This window comes from Pocillopora damicornis, chromosome 1 (genome assembly GCF_964200805.1).
Source record: "Pocillopora damicornis chromosome 1, jaPocDami1.2, whole genome shotgun sequence".
NCBI lineage: Eukaryota > Metazoa > Cnidaria > Anthozoa > Scleractinia > Pocilloporidae > Pocillopora > Pocillopora damicornis.
Window position 1 is genome coordinate 565,288 of NC_142670.1, and position 27,082 is coordinate 592,369.

The 27,082-nt window shown below is 38.1% G+C and overlaps 3 protein-coding genes across 3 annotated transcripts; 1 reads left to right on the plus strand and 2 right to left on the minus strand.

Moving 5' to 3' along the window:
- Positions 1-2,417: 2,417 nt before the first annotated feature.
- Positions 2,418-4,261, plus strand: LOC113669452 (melatonin receptor type 1B-B). The gene has a single exon (XM_027185483.2). It carries the CDS (start codon positions 3,173-3,175, stop codon positions 4,151-4,153), a length of 981 nt encoding a protein of 326 aa, XP_027041284.2. The 5' UTR covers positions 2,418-3,172; the 3' UTR covers positions 4,154-4,261.
- Positions 4,262-5,100: 839 nt separating this feature from the next.
- On the minus strand, positions 5,101-8,288 carry LOC113669431 (melatonin receptor type 1A-like). Its single transcript, XM_027185457.2, has one exon. The coding sequence runs from the start codon at positions 7,993-7,995 to the stop codon at positions 7,000-7,002; it is 996 nt and encodes a 331-aa protein (XP_027041258.2). The 5' UTR covers positions 7,996-8,288; the 3' UTR covers positions 5,101-6,999.
- A 1,053-nt stretch (positions 8,289-9,341) lies between these two features.
- LOC113669396 (arf-GAP with SH3 domain, ANK repeat and PH domain-containing protein 2) lies at positions 9,342-27,082 on the minus strand. The gene is made up of 35 exons (XM_027185415.2): positions 26,841-27,082; positions 24,979-25,051; positions 24,737-24,823; positions 23,952-23,986; positions 23,386-23,412; positions 23,168-23,242; positions 22,696-22,745; positions 22,247-22,322; positions 22,058-22,111; positions 21,384-21,469; positions 21,183-21,258; positions 20,580-20,663; positions 20,340-20,446; positions 19,758-19,827; positions 19,581-19,628; positions 19,123-19,162; positions 18,939-18,987; positions 18,395-18,467; positions 18,053-18,091; positions 17,864-17,936; positions 17,374-17,507; positions 16,893-16,981; positions 16,687-16,774; positions 16,476-16,568; positions 15,925-16,010; positions 15,269-15,390; positions 14,698-14,765; positions 14,489-14,557; positions 14,270-14,365; positions 13,531-13,871; positions 12,713-13,219; positions 12,070-12,128; positions 11,775-11,875; positions 11,330-11,458; positions 9,342-10,726 (listed from the first exon to the last, which is right to left on the minus strand). The coding sequence occupies exons 1-35, from the start codon at positions 26,964-26,966 to the stop codon at positions 10,652-10,654; spliced, it is 3,405 nt and encodes a 1,134-aa protein (XP_027041216.2). The 5' UTR covers positions 26,967-27,082; the 3' UTR covers positions 9,342-10,651.

The window sequence follows — 27,082 nt, forward strand, 5'->3', positions numbered from 1 at the left end:
CTAATTAGGCTGAGCTTGTTTGAACAAGTTACAGCTGTCGACTTCACAAAAATTCGCAGGCAATACCCGGCATTTACCTTGGATAAAATAAATAATTCGGGAGAATTAAAAGGAATATTTAAGTCATGGATTTGATTTTGTGCAGGCGTTGATGATCGGAACACTTTCAGTTTCGTCTGCGTGTCATGCACACAATCATGAAAGTGTTTTGCACAAGCTTTCGTGTCAGGCTAACATAGGTATTAATTTAATGTGCTCCCGTATTTACGATGCATTTGATCAAAAACCTAGAAACATTTCCAGCTTATTTCACGTGTTTATGTTTATTATTTTATATAGTATAAAAGTAATATTTTCCTTATTTGATAGACTGCTTAGATTCTCCCTTTTAACTGTACTGTTACACTGATTTCCATATTAAATATTGAGAAACGACGTCTTTTCTTCAAATGTCACCTAGTGATTTATTGGAAGCGTCCTTTCAACTAACTGCCTATGATTTTTAGGAATCCAATTCATCAACTGGTAATGATAGATTGGTATCTGAGTAAAGTTTACCTTTAAATGGGTAGCAGAAATTATAGCCAGGTAAGCCTGATGAAATGCCAGGGGGAAAGGGGATGGACTGGCATCCCATCCAAGGGGTGTAGTTACTCCCACTCACTTCATGTGAGGAAACCAGTATTATAAGCTCAGGGCCTGGATGGGCCACTGCTCAAATACAGACTTTATCAACTACCCACAGCTTCTTAAATAGTTTGAATTGCTGTTGCAACAAATTATATGAACTTGCAACACTTGCCCAATTTTTTTTGAGAGTGGATTTTCTCTTAGAGTATTTTCAACAATAAAAGTAAACGATTAGTTTAATTATTTGTAGCTTCATTTCAAAATGTTTATTCTTTTTCTGTTATTTTCTTTTTTTTCTCTTTTTGATTCCCCCTCTTGTCAAAAATTCATATCATTACAATATTATTGAGTAGAAGAGAGTGGTTATCAAAGTCAATAACAAACAAATATGAAAACAGCGGGGCAGCGGTGTGTTATGGGAATTCACTGATTGTGCACAAACATCAAATATTGAGCGCACAATGTGACTGAATAAATTAAGGGAACGTTTCTATTGGTCAGTTAGTTAAGCCTGCGTGGATTAGTATTAAATGTTGTATGTGATGGAGATTGAAAAACCTAACTTAATATGCAACTAGGCAATCTGTCACGTTTTATTGCCATTATCCTTGTACGAGAGTTATGTGGTCGATAGCAATTGGTTTTCTTGTATCGTAACTGTGTACTTGCCTATTTCTTCTCAATAAAAGCGTTTACGACAACTTCACGAGCAGAGGTAAGAACACTCAGCTTTAGAATGACAATTGGAGTGAGGTAAGGGCGTGTGATGTCAGCACTCTTCTTCAACATTGCGATTGTTTGGGTGCTGCAGCGAACAACTGAAGACCAGACCAGAGGCATGCGATAGACATTATTCTCTGCATACGAGGACCTCGACTTTGCTGATGACCAGGCGCTGCTATCTCACACCTATCATCATAAGCAAGAGAAAACATCCCGTCTCTGTGGCCTTGTTAAACAGATTTGCCTGTAGATCGGCTAAAACAAGACGGAAGTTATGATTCTGAATGTCCCAAACCCCTAGCTGATCAGAGCGAACAGAGAGGATCTTCCAACGACGGGGGAATTCACGTACCTAGGCAACACAGTCAGACATGATGGAAGAGCAAACAAGGACATCAAGAACCGCATAGTGAAAGCCATAAATGTAGTCAGAATGCTCAACTATGTATAGAGGTCCCAGCAGCAGAGCACCAAGACCAGGCTAAAACTATATCATAGCTGTGTCTTATCCACCCTGATATATGGCTCTGAATGCTGGAAAATGTCAGAAGGCGATCTTGCCGATTGTCAGTCTTTCACAGTCTTCTTAAATTTTGTGTGAGACATTTGATCATCATATTCACGCGGTTGTCATTGAAAAAAAAACATAATGTTTTTCTCTTATCAAAACTAAAAGTCAAGATGGTGTCAATTCTTTGTTTCAGGAAGTGGTTTCAATGATATTGAAGAGTTTGCCAAGTCATAAAATTGGTTTCCAACCTTTATCAGGGCGTGTTTTTCTAAATAAAACTTTAATTTTCTTTGTAGAATCGCCAAAGCAATATTTTTGATGAGTGTTGTCTACAAGATAACATCTCTGTTTACACAACTTAATTACTGTCTAGAACGTTGTAATATTACAGTTAAGGAAGTTTCTAGGCCGACGATTTTTCTAACTTCCTCTTTCGTTCTGGATACGCAAATAAATGTAAAAAGGCTGTAAACCAATGCTTAATTTAGAGCTTATATTGACTTTTCCGCTTCTTTATTCGACAACAATATGTTCTTCCAATATCCTCTCGGTTTAAGAATAAAGGTTTTTAATTCAAGCACAAATTTAAGGTGGTTTAAATGAAAATTTCAAATTTGACTGTCACTTAACTTCTGCGATCTTTTATGGCCAACAAAAAAAATTAGATCCCCTATGCAATTCCGAAAATTATTAATAACAAACTGGATCTTAATTTTTTTCTGAGAAAGAGTTTTAATTTTTTTCAGCCATTTCTTATCGCAGAAATGAGAGTTGTTCAAACTCTTTGAGATATCTTATCCCTTTCGTGAACGGCGGATTAATATGTTTGTTTATTAACCAGCTGTGAGAGGAGATTGCATAGACAAGATACGGAAAAATAGAAGCAACATCTTTTCTTTCACTCGAAGGTATATGTCGATTATTAAAAGCGACTCAAAAACACTTATCCGGAGGTAAATAACTGAGTGCAATTAAAATAAACCTCTTTCAGCAATAACGACGTACTGCACGTGCTCTCGCCGAACAGAAACATAAAATGGAGTTGTTATTTGGCCCTACTACTTCTAACTTGATGAGAATGATAACAACGATGACATACAGACATCTTTTAATATTCATTAATTGCAATGTGTTTAAAGATAAAATGTGATGGAAAATAACATTTGTTTTTCGGTGTTGGTAGACAGTGTTGGTGATCGCGCACACCAGCGGGTTTCGCAGATCAGTGCTTCAAAAAGTCGACATCAAAGACTGTGCAGAAGTGTAAGTTACTTATCTTTTCGCTGAGTTTATTGACCAAAAGCAGTGATGACAAGTAAACTCTCCCTTGAGCTTGCCACAAGAGAGGAGGCGTTAGTTTGGACTGAAACAGTTCTGTTTGCTTTAACCAATGTTGTGGCCGTCTTCGGAAATCTTCTCACTTTTTACGCCGTGTACAGAAACCACAGGCTGCGAACAATTACCAACATGTTCGTAATAGCTCTGGCTGTGAGCGATATTCTGATGTGTACCTGCTGTATGCCTTTAACAGTTGTCACTCTGTTCCACGGCCGGTGGATATTTGGCGAATCTTACTGTCTCTTTCAAGGTTTTGCAGCGCTGACTTTCGGAATTGTCGCCATGGTTACCATGGGTGTCATTGCGGTCAACCGATTCTTCTGCGTTGCAAAACCAGAGAAGTATCTCTTGTTGTTTAAGAAGCAAAGAGCGTTGATATACATTGTCATTGTCTGGTGCCTAGCCTTCGCTGGATCTGTGCCCCCGTTTTCCTTTGAGAGCAAAAATAGCTTTAAATTCCAGCCTGGAAAAGCAATGTGTTTGTACACGTTTGAAAGCAACATGGCTTACACTGTTACAATCGAATGTGTTTACATCGCAGCACCCTTAACAATCATAGCGGTCTGCTATGTCAAAGTGTTCCGCTCAGTTTCAAGATCAAATCGTGTTTTCTGTCCAGGCGTTGAACCCTGTCAACTCCGCACGAATGTGGAAGAAGCAAAAGTAACGAAAACTTTAGTAGCAGTTCTGCTTGGCTTCGCGTTCTGCTGGCTTCCTATCTCCGTTATGGATAACGTGGACGCCACGCGCGGAGAACCGACGATACCACGACAGGTTTACCTGACGTACGGGTTCTTGGTCTATCTGAGTAGCACTATCAACCCATTCATTTATGGTATCATGAACAGACAGTTCAGGCGAGAGTACAAGGCCCTCTTGCGCAAGATTACTTTCTTTCGGCGCCAAAGTGGCAACAACAACGGCAGCCACAACACTGACAATGATGCATGAATTATTTTCACCATCCTCAGCAAACAGCAAACATTTCTGTCTGATTACACGGATATGACGCTTACACTTTCCTATAGGAGCGCAAATCGGGCTGTTGTCAACCAATCACATTCGAGAGTTGTGTTATAGTTTTGAATAATGGTGGTAATAGAACTGAGTGGAGTCCAATTCATAATGGTAATTGAACTGAGTGGAGTCCAATTCATAATGGTAATTGAACTGAGTGGAGTCCAATTCATAATGGTAATAGAACTGAGTGGAGTCCAATTCATAATGGTAATTGAACTGAGTGGAGTGCAATTTGTGCTGAAGTCTTACGCGTGACTTCAAAATTGAACGAGCGCGCAGCGCGAGTTCGATTTGAAATCACAAGTATGATTTCAGACCAAAATTGCACAACACGAGGTTCAATTACCACTTTATTACATCCATTTTGAAATCGCTCAAAAACAGGACTTGGTCAGTTCAAATATTTTATTAATACAATACTGAGCCGGTTTGAAAATTAAATTCATCCATTTTTTGGGAGGAAATAATAAGAAATTGGAAAGAAAAGTTGCAAAATTTGCCACATGATACTCCATGTCTTCCAGCAATTTGATCGGTTACTTTAAACAAGCCTTGAATTCTGATTGGTTGTTTTGTTTTTAGTGTAGCCTCCTCTTTGACTGGGAAAAAGATGCGATTTAAAGCAAAAAATAGTGCAATGATTTCGGCCGTTTACCTGAGAGATTCTTCTTTAGGTAAGGACAAAGTCGATAAATGAGAATTTTGTAAATTGAAAATTACGACCATTGTTGTTTTGTAATCATGACTCAACGCATTTTCCATCTTAAGAGTTAGTGCCAACGCTTTCTACGAGTGTTATTCGGGGATTGTCGACTCATTTACTTTCATTCATTAATGAAGTCGGCTTTTCTTGTCAGTAAAGGGGTATTGTGTTTATATGATGAACAAAATAATACATGATTGCTTGTAGACATGGGATTTCTCTTCTTGTGTTCAACTCGACATCTCACTCGTTCACTGCGTTCACTCGTGAGCTATCGAGTTAAACACTCGAGGAGAAATTCCATATCTACGCGCGCCCATGTATTATTCTTTATTTATTTTCTACTGCTTTATAAACTAACACTTTTTACAATTGCAATCTTGATTTAGGTTAAAATGGTAACACCCCATTTTAAATAACCTCAAAATGCAGCAAATAACTTACGACACTTACTGTGCTTAAATTCTAAGGAGTACATTCATATTTTTTATTTTACAATGTTTTATGCTCTTAAAAATTCCACACGTACATCAACTGTACTTTTATTGCTTCATTTACATCGACTGTCATATTGGAAAAAGGATTATTTTACCTGATAAATTCACAGCTCATAATTAACGACTATAAAACTAATATGATGGATTACCGAAAATTTCTGACCCCTTCAAAATGGAAATGTGGCAATTTTATTAACAAAACATTCTTTGGTGTACTTTTCTGAGTGCTTCTCCCGGAAGTCTCTGAAAGCTCTCAGAATGACCAGACTTATTAATCGGCGTATAAGATGGCGGAAGTTAAATGTCTGTTAAAATTGATATTTTAATTTGAACGACCTTAAATTTTTGCTTGAATTGAAAACCTTAACTTAACAATCGAGAGGATGTTGTAATAACATCTTATTACTATATAACGAAAAGAAAAAGCCTTCTTAAGCAGTTAATCAACCATTGATTTATGTGCTTCAATTCATTCACGCGTCCATACTGAAAGAAAAAGTTAAAAAAGCGCCATTTTATTAACTTCTTAAAGTGTAAATAGAAACTTGCGAAAAAGTGATTTAGAAGTTTAACAAAAAAAACTCATGAAATACAATCATGCCCCTTCATCGAATTTCCGAATTTTTAAAGAGATATAGCTGGGAGTAGACAGAGATGTCATCTTGTAGACAATATTCACCCTAAAAACCGTTTGAAGTACCGCTGTTCACGTGCTCATACCTGCTTGTGGAAAGTTCTAGAATAAATGTTCACGCTCAATATCGAAAACCTCGCCCTTACGACGCCGAAACGTCCTAAACATCACCTTAATTTCCTCCTGCAATATACTTGACCCGCATGGTGACATTTTTCGAAGAAAGAAAAACATAATTAAATTTTTTTTTTTCATAAAAAAACTTTTGGACATCTCAAACGGATCTCAAACTTACTTAAAATGATTCACTAAGATAGTACACGCCTCATGATTGGTCATTGGTCGGTCCGTAACGACTTAAATTTTCAGACTAACTTGTGTGGAACACAAAGCCAACCAAGAAAAGTCAATAAAAAGACGTCATATATGTTTAAACTACTAGCAATAATTTTCTTCCTTTTTTTGCGGCCTTCTGTTTTCCTCGCTGAAAAGACACTGTTTTTCTTAATTTTTTTTCTCGACTACTTCATTTCAAACTTGCACTTTTTTATGATTTAAACATTGCCCAAGGTAAAATTATTTGCAATCTTGATTTAGATTGAAATGGTAATACCCTAGTTACTAAAGTTATTAAATAACAAAAAAAAAGCAAATTACTTTCGACACAAACTCTACTTAATTCCAAGAAAACTAGGAGGACATTTATACTTTTTACTTCATAATTTTAGATTCACTTGAGAATTCTACACATACATCACCTGTTATTTAATTGCTTCATTTACATTGACTGTCATATTGAAAAAAATCGTTGTTTTTGGACAACAATAAACTAAATTACCGAATTTTTTTACCCCTTCTGAACTGGAAATGTGGCAATTTTCTTAGCAAAACATCCTTCACTGTACTTTTCTAGGAGATTCTCTCGGAAGTCTTTGAAATATTTTCAGATAGACCAGGCTCGCGTGAAGAAATTTCTTCCTCCACTCTCAGAGCTGTCGTTGGTGTTCCGGCGACAAAGACAAAGAATCCTCTTAAACACGACTTTGTACTCCCGTCTGAACTGCTTGTTCATGCAACCATATATGAAGGGGTTTATAGTGCTACTAATATATACCAAGAATGAGTATGTAAGATAAGCTTGTCTCGGCAAAGTGTGCTCACCTCGGGCGGCGTCAATGTTATCCATGACAGAAATTGGGAGCCAACAACATGCAAACCCAACCAGAACAGCTACTAGAGTCTTCGTGACCTTTGCTTCTTCCACATTGGCGCGGAGTTGGCTGAGGTTATTTTCTGGGCAGAAAACGCGATTTGATCGCAAAACTCTTCGGAAAACTTTAACATAGCAGACTATGATAATTGTCAAGGGCGTTGCGATATAAAAACACTCAATGGAGATAGTGTAAGAAATGTTACTTTCAAATGTGTACAAACACATTGCTTTTCCAGGTTGGAAATCAAATGTACCTCCTTTGAAGAAAAACGGGGGTACAGATCCAGCGAGAGCCAGGCACCAAACTACAACAATGTACCCAAGAGATTTCTCCTTCTTAAACAACAAGGGATACTTTCCTGGCCTAACAACACAGAAATATCGGCTGACTGCAATGATTCCCATAGTTCCAAGACTGTTCGTTCCAATTGTCAATGCCTCAAATCCTTGAAATCGACAAAACCGTTCACCAAACATCCACCGACTGTGAAACAAGGTTAAAACTGTAAAAGGCATGCAGCAAGTGGACATCAGAATATCGCTTACAGCCAGTGATATGACGAACATGTTTGGAAGCGTGCGGAGCCTTTGGTTTTTGTACACGGCGTATAATGTAAGAAGATTGCCGGAAAGGGCGGCAACATTGATAACGGCCAACAAAACTGTTTCTGTCAAAATTAGAGAATCAGTTCTCGCGGCAAGCTCGAGAGAAAGAACCTCCGTCATGGCTTAAGACATAAGCTGGTGAGTCTTATCTCCCCACCAAGATAAATCGCATTCTAGAAGCGGCTCAGCTGAAAGTCGACAGAGAGCTGTCAAACTGCTTTCAGTTACTTTTTATGATATCGAAGACATTCATTGTCTCCTCGTGTCATAATCAAACTGAATCGGAAATGCCTTGTTTATTTTTTAATTCCAAAAATGACAATCGAAAATTGATCTTACCGCAAAAAGTGTCAGTTTGTTGACCAAAGCTTTTCATTTTTTCAAAAATTGACTGCGTGGTAAGATGAAAAAAAAAAAAAGATTGCAAACACTCAAGATCACTAAATGTTCAAATTCAACATGGTTCTCATTTTTTTGTCGATGCTTACCCTTTTTTGCAAATTAGTAGATTGGAAAACGTTTGTCTTACCCCGGACCATAACTACCGTCCTTGCGGCAAGCCCGAAATAATATTTTATTTAGATAAACATATTGAAGATGAAAAGAGTTGAAAGCTACAAAGTTGGTCAGCGATAGCATAAAAAGTGTACCCTTATAGATCTTACTAATTGGACTTTCCCGTTTTTTTTTTTCCTTTTTTTAAGTGGGAAAAACATAATGAAAACACAAAATTGAAAGAGGCCATCATCGTCTGCCGCCTCTTTGTTGTCAAATCGTCATTAGTACACCGAAATATTGTCACCTGCGTGAAAGCAGCATGTAAAGAATGAAGCGCGAAAGACTTTGCCCGAAGTGTAATACACGAAAGTGAAAAACCATAAGCTTTAGGTGTGATATACGCATATGAAGAGTTAAACGCAATTTTGAAGTGTAATAAGCTATCTTGAAGTGTGAAACACAAACTTTTAGTATAAAGTCTATGGTTTTAAAGTGCGGGTGTGAAGTGTGAAGTGTGAAGATCGTGCACGATGTGTGAAACACGAGCGTAAATTTTGAGGCGCAAGTTTATGTGACGCGTGAGTGTGAAGTGTTTCAAAATGAGAGTGATATGTGAAGCACCACTCAATTGTCGTGTATGAAACACAAACATTTAGGGACTGGGTTTTTAAATTTCATATTTGTTTTTTTCTTGATCTTTGTTCTCTTTAACTATTTTGTTTAAACCACTGTTCACCTCCACTCTCATTTGAGAATTGCCTACGACAACGACTGCCTTTAAAAAAAAAGATTTTAGTGCAAAAACAACCTTCTTATGACGTCGTTGTTCAAACGTCACTTCTTCCTGATTGACGCAGTTGATTCGTCCCTCAAATATTTGCATTAAAGAAAAGTTGAGTGATCACACACAGTTTTTTTGCCATATTCTAGATTTTCATCTCGCAATTACCATAAAAAACAGTAAGAAATTTCATCCACTGAGACTTTACTTTCTCAAAATGGAAAAAATACATCATTCTAGAAACACAGACAAAAGTTCATGATTAATAACCGTATTGGAAAGATAAAACTACATGTTAGCAACAATTTCAAATGGCTAACAACTGTAGAGGTCTAGAAATTTCATAAAATCAAGACTGGTATTTAAGAATAATTTTCAAAGTTATTTCTATAACTGATGTTGATGTAACATTAGCTTTTAAGAGCCTCTTAAAATTCTTAAGCTACATCACAAGTTAACTTGGCTTTACATGCATTTCTTTCAAACTATGTACAAGTAATCGTAAAAAGATTCTATTTTGAGCTAAAAATTGCTGTCTACTAACAGTAACTTTTGTTAAAAATACCCTACATTATTTAAACATCAACTTTTTTTAAAAATGAAATTTTTTTTCATTTCTATCAAAAGTTGGAAATTTATACAGTTCTTAAAATACGGCAATCGAAAGGCCTAGTAAAAAAGAGTACATTTCGCAAAATATTATAAGAATTAAGCAGCTGGTTATGTCAGAAAAATACATATTTACTGATAAATTTCTCACTATTTGATTTATATAAACAAATTTTCTGAGTAGGAACAAATGATAGAAAAGTTAACATTTCTAGGCAATTGCTCATAAATCCGCCATAAAAATAGAGGTATCTTGTTACCATGGTTGCTGAATAAAATTTTTTAAGATAGTTACTCCTAACATGTCGTAAATTCTAAATATGATGAAGGATCTGAACGTTCCTATTAAAACATTGCAAAGGCGGCAAATATAAAACTAATTTAGGAAATATTCACTTCTGTTTTTAAACTATTGGTTTTAATTGGTAAAATCAAAGATGGCAGAAGCATTTGGGAAGTTCTGTATTTCACAGGAAATACCTCACCTAATCCATGGCAGTCTATTGTACTTAAATATCTTTGAATAGGTCTAAATATTTAAGCCATGTTTAAGAGATATCTGGGAAAAACTCTGTTTGGCTGTGAAAATATTCATTTAGGAGAAAAAACCTAACCGACTTTGGCTAAATACATTTGTATTGTAACCAGACAAGCCTAAATGAATTTTACGTTCATGAGAATATCTATCATATAATTTGTTGGAAGAATACACTTTCATGAGCAAATACGATGATAATCCAAAATGCTATGTGTTCTGGTGAATTATAAAACCTCGTGACTTTTCGTCAGTGTCACGCTAGATCAAAAATTTAAGAGTGTTGTGTGAGAGCCACCTGACGTGACTTACGTCACGCTAAGGAACAGACGATCTACTGGCTGTAAATGGGTTCATTCGGGAAGGACGCGAACAAAGCTGACTGGAAAGACCCCACAAGTTCCTGGATGTCCTTCTATTTCACCCAACTATAGACAAAGGAAAAAGAACAGTAAAGTGTTAAAAGGAACAGATATTTTCACTTTTACTGTTTTTACTCCAATCTAGGAAAAAACAACAACAGCAACAAAAACGCCACCAATTCGCCACTTCCACCACTCCCATACTATGTTTGCAACCCTCCCTTCCATTGGACAGAAGTCCAGGGAAATTCGGAGCAATTTTAGGGGCAAACAAATAAGAAACGAGGAGGTGAGGAAAATTAAAACATTTTCTTTTATCTAATATTCTCCGTGAGGGAGAATCAAATTCCGTCGTTCATTGTGATATTTTTCTTGCCTGATAATCATTTGCCATTCATCTTTGGCCATCAAATCCGAGGCTTCCTGTAAGTGACACTCAAACAACCCCCCACACCCCCACAGACACAGCCTTTTCTTGCCCTTTTTTCATGGAGTCTCCTCGTTTCCTCCTCCTCTGATGAATAATCTTTCGCTCGCGTCCACCGTCTAGCTTTCCTCCTCCCCTCCCCCCTCAGTCAAATTACTAAACTGACTCAATACCCACTCGGCTCTTTTCCTTTCCTCTAACCCTTCCCCCCTCCCCCCCATTATAATCCTCCCAATACTCACCCACCATTCGGCGTCCTCCCCCTCCCCCTTGACCAAGATAATGTCGCCTTCTTTGAAAGTCAACTCGTCCTCATTATCCGCCTCACAGTCGTAGAGAGCTTCTACCCGCTGGGGTAGGGTCAGGGCATTCTGGACAAAAGAGATCCCGAATGTTAGTTGGCTAAAGTAGGTCTCCTTTGATTACGTTTCTTGGCTTGACTGTAAGACGTAAGATGTAGGAAAAGCGGAACACAAAAACATTTTTTACACCAACAAGGTGACAATCCAAACTGTCTCCTGTTGCGCGACAACTGGAAGATTACGCTACCTTTTTGGAAAAGCGTGATAACCCTGCTGTAACGCTGATTTCCGAGACGCACAGCATTAGAATATTAACTAAGACACCTTGTAGAGAGGCCCTAGGTAACAATAGCGACTAACACAAGGTAAAACTACTACGACTTACTGAAACGGTGTTTGCTCTTGGTGGAATATCCGGAATAGGACTTTCCGGTACAGAATCGACAGATTCTTTTCTATTAACGTCGCTTTTCTTGTCGACGTTCACTGAAAGAGCAAATTGAGCCACGTGATCAGAGAGAAGCAAAGTAAAGAAGAGCGTCTTAAATCTTCAATTGAAACAATTTGAGATCCCAAAGAAAATGCTTTATTGTTTGCATTTCTTAAAATCAAAGAAAGAAATGAATCTTTCTTCAAGTACAAATTTTTGTAAAAGTATCAGGTCGCGATTGAATACCAACCTTTGACAGAGCTCAATTCTGAGCTTCCTCGGGGAGGAGGTCGAGGAAAAGTAGCGGCTCTACAAGGAAAATGTCCAATCAGAAAAAAGTACTACAAGCGGGAACAATAATAACCATAGTGGTTACCACGATGGAGTCCGAAACGAGAGGTCTGGGTATGAGCGGTAGCCGGTGGTCGTGTTCTTATGTAACACACTTCACTCTCACATTGTGTCTGTTAGAGAGACATAATGAAACGTTGGGAAGGGGAGGGCGGGGCATGCAACCCACGATGGACTACCCTTCCTTTTACGGAGAGTAGCGATAACTTCTAGTCGTTTCTTACTAAAAAGAAAGAAGGAAAAACTCAGGGCCTGTGGAAACCATTTACGCCCGCCGCGGAAACAATACGAAAATAAAGCTACCATTCGTTAGGAAAAATAAAACCGTGTAAACAAATGAAAGAAGGTGGTAATATTTTCGCAGGTTAATGACAACTTGCTCCTTCAAAATAAATATTGAGGAAATCGCCCTAACAATGATACAAAAGGTACAGATAACGGTAAATATCGCGTGACAAATCGTGCCATGGGTGGTTACGTAACACGGCGTGACAAGAAGAGCAAAGTATCACCACTCCAAACGCATTTATTATTTTACTTACTTGGAAGACTTAACTTCCCCATTAGCCAGCATTGGAGTACTAGAAGCGACCCGCATGGACCCTGGCTTCAGGGGCCGGGGCGGAGGGATTGGTTTCTCTTCTTCTTTGACGTCCTCTTTACCAAGAGGTGACGAAAGCTTTTTCTGAAAAGGTGGCTTCGAGTCTGCTGCCCGAAGGATTTCCTCGCCGAAAGGCGCCTTCCCCTCGGATTTAGACCTCCGGTGTGTGGGGAGGGGAGGTGCTACAGGTTTCCCCTCCCCACCAGCTCGTTTAGGAGTGGGCGGAACAGGTGGAGCTCGTCGATTTATCGTTTCCGCCGCACGAATTTTTGGATCCGTAGGTAACTGTTTGGTGGCTGCTGCCCCAGGATCGTCAAACTTTGGTTTAGCAGGTAACGGAGGCAGCGGAACGTCAACAGCAAAGCGCTTCTCTCGACTGACGGAGCTGCAGCGTACAGGAGGGACAGGTGGGGGAGACTCAGCCTGGTCAGCGGCTGTACCGTCAGCCCTGAGAAGAAGTTAAGGAATCTTCCTGAGATGGGTGTCGTTTATCGAATAACAAATCAGGAAAAACAAGTACATGACTTAGCTCGCCAGCGAGATCTCTATGGCTGAGGCGAACAACGGAAGGTCAAACTAGGACATCTTATCAGTATTACGGGTCAGTGGTAGATTTTCCTTCACGCAGGCGCCCAGCTCGTTTTTCCAAACTGTGCCAACATTATGCCAAAAAACTATGCTTGCACAATCTATAAGGGCCCATTATCGTGGACGAACAATCAAAACCGACGAAGACAAAAGAAAAAAATTTACACTTACGGTTTAGCCTTAGGTCCGTGACCAAAGGTGCTTGTCATGGAACTGAACATGCTCTCAGAAAATGACGACGGAGCATACATGCTCGCTCGCACATTCACAGCCACTGTCTCCACATTAGTGCCTGAAGGGCGCACAGCTGCTCTGCGCCTTATTACAGGGGAGCCCGTGGAACCTTTGTCCAGCGCCGGTGAATCACTTCCCAAGAGCGTCAGTCCAGATACTAGCGAACTTATCCCGGGCACTCCCTTGGCGTATCCCCCTCCGGGAGGAAACATTTGACTGACGGGTCGTGTGGGTAAATGGCGGCGGTGACGAGGAGGGGTAGGAGGACTGGACTGACCCTGATAAAAAAAAAGCTGTGTTCCTCAAGGGGAATCAAACCCAGACCTTCGGTTTTGCACTCGGCTGCCTTATCAGTGAGCTATACAGAACTCGAAGTTGGCCATCACTACGTTCACATGCGCAAAGCGTTTGTCAACTGCTAGGATCTGCAGCGACGTTTAAAGCGTCAAATGCTATTACGGAGATTTTCTCCAGGGCACAAACGATGCAGTCGATTGTTCTTTGAGTTGTTTCAGTCAAAGTCTTGGTTTGGTGACGAACATGAGAAGGAATTGTACAAGTTACATTAAACTACGCCATACTTGGTTCAAATAGTTCCTTGCGACTTTCCAACGCTAAAGTTGCACATTTAATTCGATCTTTACTCACGCAATGTAGGGAGATTTCAAAAAGTTACCTTTCCCTCATTTTTCGAATTATTCAGCCCTTCATCGTCGCTGAATTCTAGTTTAACGTCCAACAGTTCTGCAGGGTTATCGTAAATTCCATCAGCCTGGGAAATAAAAGGGGTTATCATTTAAATGTAAACGTCAGTAAGCTTACTTTCTCCTGGGAATATTATCTTGGGACTTCCACGGGTGAAGGAAACGTCAAAAATAAAGACAACGACGATTACCTCATTGAGTCCCCAGTCAATTTTGACATTTTCACAGTGGGCCATCTTACCAGAAGCAGTCACCTTTAACTGAAAAAAGAAAAGCCTTTGCTGTGTTTCATCCGGGACATAAGAAAAAACGTGATTAACCGAAGAAACTTCGTAAACTAAAGAAATCCGAAGAAACTTCTGCCCTAAACTCAAGGACCTGAAGAACTAAAAAAACTTACCAATTCAATAGATTCTGCGTGATTTAATCCTTTCGAAATGTCCATCGGCGTTTTACCCTCCAGATTTTCTGCAGGAGAAAGAGCATAACTTTTTATTCCTGATCCAAATAAATCTTCCAATCTTCTGACAGCTTCAGAGCTGGGGGGAACTGCATTTACCGTGGAAAAGCTTTTGGTAATTCACCGTGGTGAATATACGAGAAATGAAATGTTATTTGTTTCACGATGGAGTCCTTTCCGATGTAGATTTAGATTTCTCAATTGCATACTGCGAGTCTTCATCTGGCGATGAGGGCGACTGGGCACGCGAAAAGTTTAGGAGTAAAACCAAAGCTTCGGAAAATCTTCGATGAAAACACGAAAATCTGCTGACTTTTATCCTCTAATCTAAATATCACTAGTTGGGCCAAAACCGTGACGTCAACTCGTCGCCATCATGCTGACGTCAACGTTACCAGGCCACGGTGATCCCTGATGAAAACCGCTGACTCATTTGAGTGCAGAAATGCAACAGGATATTTGTTTTATAGGCCAAAAGTCAGTGTTCAGATGATTCCCAGTGGATACATACCTAAGCTAAGACTATCCGTAGCGCCAGCTCTCAACAGAACTCGCATACATTCTGTTTTACTGGAAATTGCCGCCAAATGGAGCGCTGTGTTTCCATCTTTATCTGTCACGTTCACATCATTGCTTGAAAAAGGAAAAAAATTAGCAAAAAAAAAAAAAAAAAAATACAATTACGAACATGCAATAGGACAAATTAATAAATTAATCAAAAATAATTATTAAATAAAACACAAAGAAAAGAACATAAAAATTTACCAATGACTGACAGACTGACTGACCAAATGAAGAACCGAGCAGACGACCGAGCGATAGGGCGACCGATCAAGCAAACGAGCGAACGAACGAAGGAGCGATCGACCGATCGACCGATCGACCGATCGACCGACCGACCGACCGACCGACCGACCGATCATGAACGAAGGACGGACGACCGAACGAAGAAACAAACAAGTAAACTAATAATTAAGCGCGAAGAATGGAGCGACCAAACAAAACACCTAAGGCGAGGTTTCCGAGAAACTCGAGGTAATCTCGGCAAGAATAATTCAATCACTGCTATCGATCTAGAATGGCATCATTTGATTTGTTCCACTTTCTCTAGCCCTCAGTCACTATTCGATCTTCCTGCTTGGGTTTTCAATTTAACCCTCAACTCACCAGTTCTGCGCTAAAAAGTCGACAATGTGTAAAGAGGTCAAGTCTTCTTGTTCCACGGCAACATGAAGGGCTGTAGAATTGTTTGACTGGAAGAAAATTTAAAACAAAACCACCGGGTTTTGGTCATGGATTTCTTGAGCGAAAACCGCTTAGATGGCCGTACTGTAGTAAACGTCAAAGGTAATAATTGTCTGAGCATCAAGTTGTCCAAAAAGAATCATTTTAAAAGTACAGTGTCTCAAGGTGCCATTTATTGTACAAATAACAACTAATTTTGTTTACTCTAAAAAGTCGTAAGTATCAACTATCTATCGTAAGTATCTACTATCTATTTAACACTTTGACTCCCAAGATTTAATAAGTAATTCTCCTTACTGTCTGCCATACAATTTATGTTATGTTAGTTTGGAGAAATTGGAATTGCATCAACCAATAATCCCCTCATTGATATTTTTCTGTATTCTCATTACTTGTCTGCTTGATATCATAGTGATAATGAAAGGAGAAATTCTGTCTAGGTCACTTGTGGGACTTAAAGGGTTAATACTCACATGTCCAGGAAGAGATGTGGAAAGCTCTACACCTTCAGCAAACGCTTGTAAAACAGCTAAAATGTCCTTTGACTTGACCGCTTGATGAAGTTCCTGTTACGAACAGAGAGGATTAGTTTAGCTGGAGTTTATCAGAGTTTGGTAAAAAATGCGCAAGTGCCATGTTTGGCCTTCAACAAAAGCCGTATAACAAAAGTTACTGCCGGCTTACCTGCAGTATTTTCTCAGTATTATCGCCAGATTTGATCGCATACTTATGTTGAATATACTTCGCTCTTATGAACTCCTTTCTTTCATCCCTGGAGGAAAAAAAATTATTCAAACAAAGTTGAGCAGCACGGCCCCTAAACCATTCGACCTCAACCAAAATTAGCTTAATAACAACAACGCCGAAAACAACCTCGGCACTGAACTCACATTTTACTGGAAGCCGTGGGCTTCTCGTTGTAGTCTAAAGTTGCTTCCATAATCTCATTAAATCCACCATTACCAACAGCTTTCGCTTGCTGAAAAAGAAAGAACAAACAATAAATTCCATCAATGAACTGGTTGTTACAGATACGAAACCAACGCACATGACAGTTTCCGAAACATGTAGTGACTAGGAACACTGCTCCTATTCTGGAAGGGATTCGGTTACCACTTCCCTCCCTCACCTCCCCCGGAATTTCGTCAGGAGTCCAATGATTCCCTAGTAGCCATCTATACTCTGGATGGAGAGAAAATACCCTGAGAGGGGAAAGCGTATTGTTTTAATGGCTACCAAACTGGCCTAAGCCAAGGCTCGAACCAGGTCTTTCAATCTCAGGTCCATCCAGTAAATTTCCGCGTCTACCGCAGTAAACCTATTTATCAGTGCATTAAATCAATTAAAATGTGTCAGGTGCTAACATCCTACCAGTAATTCTACAGTGCCTAGTTTGTCGAGTTCAATGGATCGTATTCTAGAGATATGAACACCCATGTCTCGATGGATTCCTGAACACTCAATGCACAGTAAAACGCCAAGATTTGTGGCCAGCCATGTTGGATCTGCAAGGGAAATATAACTAAAGTTAAAAATTACATTTTCTGTGAGGTCGATACCTCTATGAATGCAAATGAAATTTTCTCTGCTGTGACCATAACTAAACTGTATCAATGAAACATGATAAGGGATGCGCTATAGTGTTAGGGGGAGGGGTGCATTTTTGCACTTAAATGAGTCAGTGGTTTTCATCAGGGATCACCGTGGCCTGGTAACGTTGACGTCAGCATGATGGCGACGAGTTGACGTCACGGTTTTGGGCCACCTTCCTCTCTCACGTTACTTTTCGAGTACGCCCATCCGTAAATTTGCCATGAGATGCATTTTTGAGTATTGGTTTATGAAAAGTTTTTTTATTCACCTTTTCCAGAGCAATCAGCGCAAGTGTCATTTCCTGGCAATCTTCGAACCTGGGAGACAATTCTCTGTCTCAGCTGAGGAACAAAAACAATGAAAAATTAAAAACTGATTCTGTCACAATGTCACGCTACTTCTAGGGACGCTGTCACAATGCTGTTAGTGGTTCTGTGATGCTATGTTTCAAATTTACCTCTTTAAGATTGCAAACCAATGAACCATTTTCCTCGGACTGAAAAAAAATTAAGCAAAACATTTTAGTCATATCGCAAAACTTTAACACGTTCAAGGGGAGTTTTTAAAAGATATCAGGACGCATCGGTGAGAAATGTCAATTATATGATTTGCACGCGTGAAAGGCACTATTCACCTGTATGGTATATAGCTAGGACGCACAGCTTTCATGGTGCTTAAATATTTTTTTTTGTCTTAGGATGGATGTGCAATGTGTGAAGGGGAACACAAGAGCTGTAATTTTACTGCGATTAAAATGATTTTAAGAAAACTTAGTTAATTTGACTCCTGTGTTGAATACCTCAGCTTTGTCGCTGTCTCCAAAGGCTTTTTCTAAGGCTTCAGTTCGACTGTTGTTAAGAACAGACACCCACCTGGAAACAGTTTTGACAAGTTCAGTTACAGCAGATCAATTTCCCATCCAAAATTACGCTGGTTTTTCTTAACTACAAAATCTGATTGGTCCAAACATTTCGCGCCAAATTATCAACCAATGAGATGCAAAACTAAAACCAATCTCGTCTTGGTTCCCTCCCATTTTCCCGCGCTTTGGACGGTTTGCTTGTTTTGACTGAATTCCTATTGGTTCTTCGCTACATTTCCCTTTGTTCTGATTGGCTAAAGTGATATCTTTAAGTTTGGTTTCACGACACTCAATCTAGACTCCCTCTGATCATTTGAGTTTTAGTTTCCCTTCCCTTACTTCGTGATATTACTTCGATTGGAGAGAGTTAAGACAGATAAAAAAATTAACCACAACAACAACTTACGTATAAAGCTTGTTTCAAGTATGTTAAACTGAGGTAAAACAACTCTTTTTCAGTAATTAATTTCGTTCAACTCACGCTTCCAAATCAGCTTCGTCATCTGCTTGAAATAAATAAGTTCTGTTATCTGAAAGAAAAAAAAAGATGCTACTTTATCATTGACGAGAACTTTTTCTTTTTAAAGCAAGAGATCATACACCAACTTTTAAATTACAGCTGTTATAGTTCGTAATATCTGCTCTTTACGAGATCGCCAACTTACGTGATACAATGTTGAAAGTATGTTTCTTTCCATCATCTTCCTGTAGGAAAAATAATTAAAATCATATTTTATGCTCTCTAATTCTCTGCTTGTGCTGGAACGTTACCCTAAAATGTAAGCCCAATAAATAGAGTTTAAAAAAATTACAGTTTTCCATGGTTTCAGAGCTATAACAAAAAGTCTTGATAAACGCTATACCTTGTCATGGAAGTGGCCTATGAGGGTCTAAACATTTAGGGATTCTCTAAAAGCTCTGAAAAAGGGACCAATGTAAAAGAGAGCCAAAATGTAAGTCTAAACACGAGAGAGACCCAAGTGGGTACAGAAGTGAGACGCAAAAGGGGCCAACAGAAGGATTGAACAGGAAAATGGTCCCCACGTATGCTGACATGAGGAAGAGCTACAAAAAGTCCAGAGATGAGAAAGGCCTTGACAGGTACCAATTTAGGTTCCCTTACCTTGACTTGGCACACAAGAAGATTGAGTGTTTGAGTCGGTATGCTTGTCTAAAATAATAATAATAACAAAATGTGTCATAGACATATACATGGTAATCGCAGACCTTAAATCGCATTAAGTAAGCAAAAATAAAGCTTTATATATTGCTGAAACTTTTCAAAAGAAATTCCTCTTACCGGTGAATGAGCCAAAGTGAACTGGCCATCCTTTGCCACACAGTATCTCTTTTGCCACACTTTTCGCAGTCTGAAAATGAAATTTCAAATGATAAAATCAAATGGTGACAAAAACATACACATTGAGAGCTATCAAAAGCAATAGTCCATGAAGCTGCCAGCTTTTGCTTATGCTGAGTGACTAGAATCTAATTTCTCCTTATAATATCACCCCTGAATCACAAAGAAAAGTCACAAGAATGAAAGAAATGATCACCCACAAAAGAGGCTCTTATATTTTAACTCTTTAACCCCCTAAAAGTGACTAGCATCTAATTTCTCCTCACAATATCTCCCTTGAATCAAACAGTAAGGTAATGAGAATAAAGGAAATGGTCACTAACTAAAACAACTCTTGATTATCAAACAAATTCTCCTTGTCAGTACCTCAAGAAATGTATAGAGAACAGTATGGAGAATATGCACAATGATGTTAGGGTGTAAAGGGTTAAATGATGTTGAATTCAGACCAACTTATGCTCTGATCTTTTGCTCATAACTGTAGTACGTCCAGCTGATTAAAAATAATTACGTTAAACTTACCCTTCACTCCGTTTCTGTAGAAACCCGGCTCTTTCATTGCCATGTACTTTATCACCTTGTTGACCATGTAAACTGTAGCCTCCTTTACTCTGCGAAGACTGTGCGGACTGCAATGAGTGATAAAAAATTAATCAAAGGCTCCCTATGAAAATCTACTCAGATGGTAGAAATTTGAAGCGGCAAATGTACTATGTATTTTAGGTGTCATTTATTCCTAAACTTAAAAAAAAGTGGACTTACTTCTTTATCGAGCTGTAGCTGGGATTTAATCTCATTCCTTAATTCATTCAGTTCCTTTCTTTCTTCGTCCTGCTGCGCTCTTAACTAAACAAATACACAAGAAATGAAAGCAAAAATATAGAGATATGACTAAAAAATAAACATTAACTTTAAACAATTGAAACACAACATTCATGTTACCCCCCTTACCACAATGCCTAAACAATATCATATACTAATTGTTTCACTTCAAGGGATGATTCAGATGGATATTTTCAAAACAAACTCAATTCATTATCCAAGTAACAGCTCATGTGAATAGATGAACAGGTGTATTTTTCAGTAAGATGTTCTTATCTTGACATACCACTAATTCTTACAACTAATTTACTTGGAAATATACAGTGGCAGATCTAGGGCCCGGGCCCCCCCTTATTTTGGTCAAAAAAAAAAATGAAGAATCACAGAGGGAAGAAAAGCCAACAGGGCAAGTGACAAAAAACTGCCCCCCCTCCCCCCCAGGGTCTGGATTTGCCACTGATATATACCAGCTGGAAAGAACAATGATTTACCAGATCTAAGGGGGAAAAACACTTCTAAAATACCAGTCATATTCAAATGTACCTGCTGCAGCTCCACAACAAGTTCTTCAAGATAACCTTTCATACTTTCTAGAACTTGTGATCCCAGCTGAAAATAACTGTAGAGACAAATTACAACCAACAGAAAATTAACTTCCACACAAATCAATGCATTCTTCAGTTGGCAGAATTAGCAGTTGTAATAAGAGATGATTTAGTTGCATTTTCAATGGAAAACACTCACTTGACTTGTGCATAATAGAATTCCACCAGATGCTGTGCAAGCTCCACTCCTTTCTTCACTTTAATTTCATTCACCTTAATCAGAAGCTTGACGACAAGAAAAATAACATTAAATCTTAAAAAAATAAAAACTGTAAGGTTGAGTGTTGTAAAATCAAAGCCAAATTACCAGTAATCACAACAGCCAATCAAAGAAGGGAAAAAAAATCCTGTAACCCTTTAACTCCCAAAAGTGGTTCACATGCAACTTCTCCCTACAATATTCACCCACTATCCAGCAAACAGGTAATGAGAATACTCAAATGTATCAGGTAAACATTATTATCTTGATCTAACACCAAATCCTTGCAACTAATTTACAAGGAAATGTGTAGCAGCTAGAGAGGAGAATTAGCAATCAGATCAAGGGAAGTAAAGGTTTAAAAGCCAAGGAGAACACAAAAATACTAGAAAGTCTGTTGAAGAGTTTCAAATTTCAAATTTTTCTGGAGGAGCATGTCCCAGACCCTCCTAGAGGAGCATTTTGCTCCAAGTTAGGCACCTACTTGGGTCAGATCATACATTTATTATATATTCTAGTGACAACACTGCTCCTTCCATTATTAAGTCTCCAATAAAAGCAATATGTATTCAGTAATTAAAAATAAAATGTATATTGCTGCACCATGATGATACCTCACACATTTGTAACTGGAAAATCCTCCTCTCTCTTTCTGTTTCTTCTGCCATCTGGTTTTTTTAAGAGAAAAAAAAAAACACCATATTAAATCTTTTCCAAAAATAAGATCAGCAAATCTCTAAAAGTCAGAGAAAAAATCTGCCGCATTTTACTCCATGAAAATATTTGCCATTTCAATCACTTACTTCCCCACCAGTAACTTCTGTCCTGAGAAATCCAGCCTCTTGGGCCACTTTCTTTTTCTCTTTCTCAATCTTTCCACTATCAAAATCCACCAAAAAGTTTGGAAACAAATGTCAGTAAAGCCTCATAATTACAATTTTAGCATTTTGCTAAGTAAGCAGAATTGACCATGCATGATGCCATAGAGTCTATAAGGCCAAGATGGTCATAACCCTTAACACCCTAACATCAGTGTGCATATTCTCCATAGTGTTCTCCATAAATTTCCTAAGGTGCTTACCAGGAGAATTTGTTTAACAATCAAAAGCTTCTTTAGTTGGTGATCATTTCCTTTATTCTTGGGACCTTGATGTGTAATTTAAACATGATGTTGTTACAAGAAATTGGATGCTAGTCACTCTTTGGGGTTAGCAGTAACTTTTTTTACGATAAAAAATAGTCAAGGTCTTACACTTTGGCCTCATAATCTTTCCATGCTTTATCAAATGGCTTTCTCATATCCTGTGAAATAAACATAGCAAATGCATCAGAGAAATTTACAAAACAACCAAACAAAATCTCTGCTTCTTTGCCTTCCTAAAGCAAAACTAAATTACAGTCTTTTAAGCCCAGAGGCTCATTTATTATTGTAGCTTGTTCCTGATTAGCCTCTCTTTTCTCATAACTTTTCATAAGATGATGTATTGAAATGCACAGAAAAGATACACATCTACCACTTCTGTGATCTAAATATCAAATCTCAACACTATCTGCTATATATTTCATATATTTTCAGCTTTAAGAATATAGTAATAAATCTGAGACATGTCCTCTAATTGATACCTTTCCATCTTCTCAATACCCTTTTGCTTGAAACTGTATTGGAATTGTACAGAGAAATTCCTCTTTGGTCAATCTAAGAGGGTTAAAGGGTTAACACTTACCCCTTTCACATCTTTCATGTCTCCTTTTAGAAGAGAGTCCAGAGGAAACAAAACCATGTTGTGATAATTGGTGAACTGTTGATGAAAAATAAAACTTTTTACAAAAATTAAACATAAAGTTAACTTGTTCACGTAAGTCTCATTTCACTGCCTTAAAAACTATAAAATTTAATCAGCTTAAACATTTCATGGTGTTTTTAAAAAAAAGTATTGCTTACCAATGTTTTCATAGCTGAACAAAGTTCCTGCAGAGAGGGAGATGGCAACAATAGTTTTTACGGATTTCAGTTAAGCACAATTAAACAAAAACACCTGATTGTGTACTCAAAAGCATGCTTAGTGTGTTGATTACAAATAATTTGCCATTGGGATTCAAAGGACTGTTCTCCCTTTGAATCTCATTTAACCCAAGATCTTAGCAAACCAGTTGGCATATTTTTGAGGGCGTTACTTCTCCAAAACAAAGAACACACAACATCTGCGCTTTTTTAAGTATGTGCAAATTTCCTTTTGCAAGTCAACTTCCTGTGGTCATACTGCATGTGATTCAACCAAAAGTTTATGATTGATGAGTTATAACTTCGCCTGTAAAACTTTTCTCGGGAGATTTTCCAAACCTCTTAGGGGTTCAATTGTTGTTATCCTTGGGGGATGTCATCAGGGATTACGCATAATGTAAAGTTTTAAGAAGGTTTTCTGTTATGATTTGTGCCTAAACTCAAGTTGCACAGGTTACCCTATGAACTTTGTGTCACAAAAGGGAGTTAGCAGCTCTATCACTAACCTTAAACGTGACTGAAAACTTTAAGAATGCAGTACCTGGAAGAGAGCGTGAAACACATTTATTGAAATTAGAGAAAATTTTTTCATGTTTCTTGGACAGTACATATACTTCCATAAATGACAACATCATTAGGAATACTGTAAATCCAGCGAGTGGCACCCCAGAGCACTCATCCAAGCAAAGGTACCCATCACACTTATCTATGGTGTGGCTAAATATTTTTTTTTCATAATGCCGCGTACGCACTTAAACAACACCAACTGAGTAGTGCCCCGAAGCACTCATCCAAGCAAGATACCCATCAAATTTACCAATATTGTGACCCAATATCTTTTTTTATAAGGCTGCATTAGCACTTAAACAACAACAACACAGTAATTAGCAATGGATGGTACTCCTACTCAACATACTAACAAACTCCAACAAGTATGGTGTAAATATTAAAGGTTTTATGAGAGAATAAATAAAACTGCAAGAGATATGTATCCCTAAATTTGTTTAGTTACACTTCCATGAAAATAATATGAAGGGAGAGGCACTTATCAGAAAAGGACACTAACTCTAAATTTTGGCCAAAGGGTGGTGTACATTTTTAAGGCAAGGAGTTGCTATAATTTCAAATTTTGACCAAAATTTAGGAGCATAATTGAAAGGCAGAGAATCTTATAAAAAAGACACACTTTGTTTAAATTCGGCAAACAGCTGAGGTGCTTTTTTCAGGGAAAAATATCAATCCCAGTATTAACAATTATAACTCTGTGTACATACCCAAAGCTAGAACTTACCAATGCCTGTATCTGCCTCCTTTGAAAGAGATGATGAACCCAACTTTTCAAGACTCTCAACTAATGACAGCTGATTTGTAGAATAGTCTGGGATCAAAAATCAACATATTTATAAGGAGAAACTGGAAGCATAGACTAACAAACACACTGCCACTCTGTGCTAAAAAAGAAATTTGGTGGTAAGTTTGTATAGGAAAATTTGGAGCAAGCATGCAAGATTTGAAGTTAAGGGCTATACTTACTTAAACCTGCAGTGTGGACAGCTTTGCTTGATTTCTTCAGTTTATTAAGTATGTTGTAATCTTCATCAAGACTCTGAAATAAAGTTTAAAAGAAAGATGAAAAGTGTGAGAAGAGACAGAGAAAAAGATTCACCTGTTAAATTTTAAATAATGTCATTTAATGACCACCTTCCATTTGATTTGACTGTTCAGTTGTTCAAACCTAACAAAGATTTGCGCTTGGATGGGATTTGAACCAATGATCTTCCTTTATAATGACAGTGGCGCAGTGCCCTAATCAACAATGCAATATATTTGTGTATATACTGTAAGCATAACGATCTTGATTCTGTCAAAAGCTATAGACTGAAATTCCAGAATTACAACACATGCGAAGAAATGACCCATCATTGCTGAAACATCAGCGCCAAAGGTTTATTGTTTCATATGCATTCAGCATCTTTTAACCCTTTCAACCCTAAGAGTAACAACCATCTAATTTCTCCTTACAGAAATACTGCTGAATCATTCATCAAGGTCATGAGAATAAAGGAAATGATCACTACCCTAAGGAGCTTTTATTTTTTAACAAATTCTCCTCTTCAATAACAAAAGAAATGTGTAGAAAAGAGTAAGGAGAATGTGCATAATGGTGTTAATTAACCCTTTAACTCCCATGAGTGACCAAGAGAGAATTTCTCCTTACAATATTAACACAATATCAACTAGATCAGTGACGAGGATAAAGAAAAATATCAATTGGGGGATAAGTAGTTGATCCCATACTAAATTCTCTGAACTAACATTGAAAGAACTGTGCGGTTGACAGTAAGGAGAATTACAAAATTTTATCTAGGAGTTAAAGGGTTAGGGAAGTAAAGGGCTGAGACTGAAAAAGCCCAATTTTGAAGAATATGTTGTCCAGCGCAAAGTCAAGGCCACATATACAGTGTATACCGTGTGCCACTCTGTTTTGGTTATACTCTTTTTGTCAAGCCTTTAAGTAGTTGCATATTACTTAAAAGAGCTTAGTATTACAGCTGTATGTGTCATTTATTTGCATCACATTGGCAAAATCCTGCAGGAACCAGTTACATGAGTATTCTTTATTCTGTATGTGTAAACAGAATTTAAAAAATGACATCTGGGGCTCGTACCCCTTCACATGGATTGGGGGATGAATGACTGTAGTTTTCCCTTTAGCTAAATTTAGAAAGAATATAAGGGACTAGACCTACCTAAACTTAATCTTGACAATCATTAAAATTATAACTAGCAGATCGTTCAAAATTTTAATCGTATTTCTTTGATTACGACGCTAAAATGTAACTAGAGCAGGCAAACACTTTCATTTTTTTTAAAACAGAAAATCCTTTGTTGACACAAGACATCAATGGAAACAAAAACCACATACTATTTAATTGTGAAATAAAAAGTAAACCACAAGATAAGCTTGTTTTCATGAAAATGAGATTCCGTCACTCACTCAAATATAAGTTTACGGATAAAATTTTGGTAAACATATTTGACAGAGCTCAAACTGACAATATTATGTGAGGTGAAACCGTTTGGTATCGGCGTTATATAAGCTCTGTGGGTTTCCACACACGCACTATTTAATTCACAGAGTGACGATCGAATTTAAATTAAACAAGACATGGTGGTATGCTTTCGTTATTATGAAGAACACCATTCAGGAAAAATATTTATATATTCAACTACCGATCATGAAATATGGATGCATTACATGCAATTAGACCAAAAGCTATTAGACACGTTAATTTTCATTATCAGTCCAAACTAAAACCGCTGCAGATGTCCTTCACTGACATGAAAGATTTATTGCACGTACGACACAAAAACGAAGTTTCGTGAAAACTTACCTCCTCGAGAGCTCCAACAGTGTTTCGACAAGCATTCATTGTCGACATGAAATTCGAGGTTGTAGGCGATGAGACATCGTCCCTAGCTTCATTCAGGAAGCTCCTGACAGTTATTCTGTCAGGCATAACGGCTAGTTTTGGTAGGATTTCACTTCAGAGGTCTCGTTTAGCGGACATTTGTGAAATGTTCATGTCGACGAGACGTAATGGGTCGAAAGTTTCCGGCGAATTACCTAGTGCCC

Excerpts from the sequence above, each read along its gene's own strand:
- LOC113669452 (XM_027185483.2), top strand. The coding sequence starts at position 3,173 with ATGACAAGTAAACTCTCCCTTGAGCTTGCCACAAGAGAGGAGGCGTTA.
- LOC113669431 (XM_027185457.2), bottom strand. The coding sequence starts at position 7,995 with ATGACGGAGGTTCTTTCTCTCGAGCTTGCCGCGAGAACTGATTCTCTA.
- LOC113669396 (XM_027185415.2), bottom strand. The coding sequence starts at position 26,966 with ATGCCTGACAGAATAACTGTCAGGAGCTTCCTGAATGAAGCTAGGGAC. Across the intron at positions 25,052-26,840 it reads CTGTTGGAGCTCTCGAGGAG|AGTCTTGATGAAGATTACAA; the intron begins GTAAGTTTTCAC and ends ACTTTATTTCAG. Across the intron at positions 18,468-18,938 it reads GACGAAGCTGATTTGGAAGC|GTGGGTGTCTGTTCTTAACA; the intron begins GTGAGTTGAACG and ends AACTGTTTCCAG.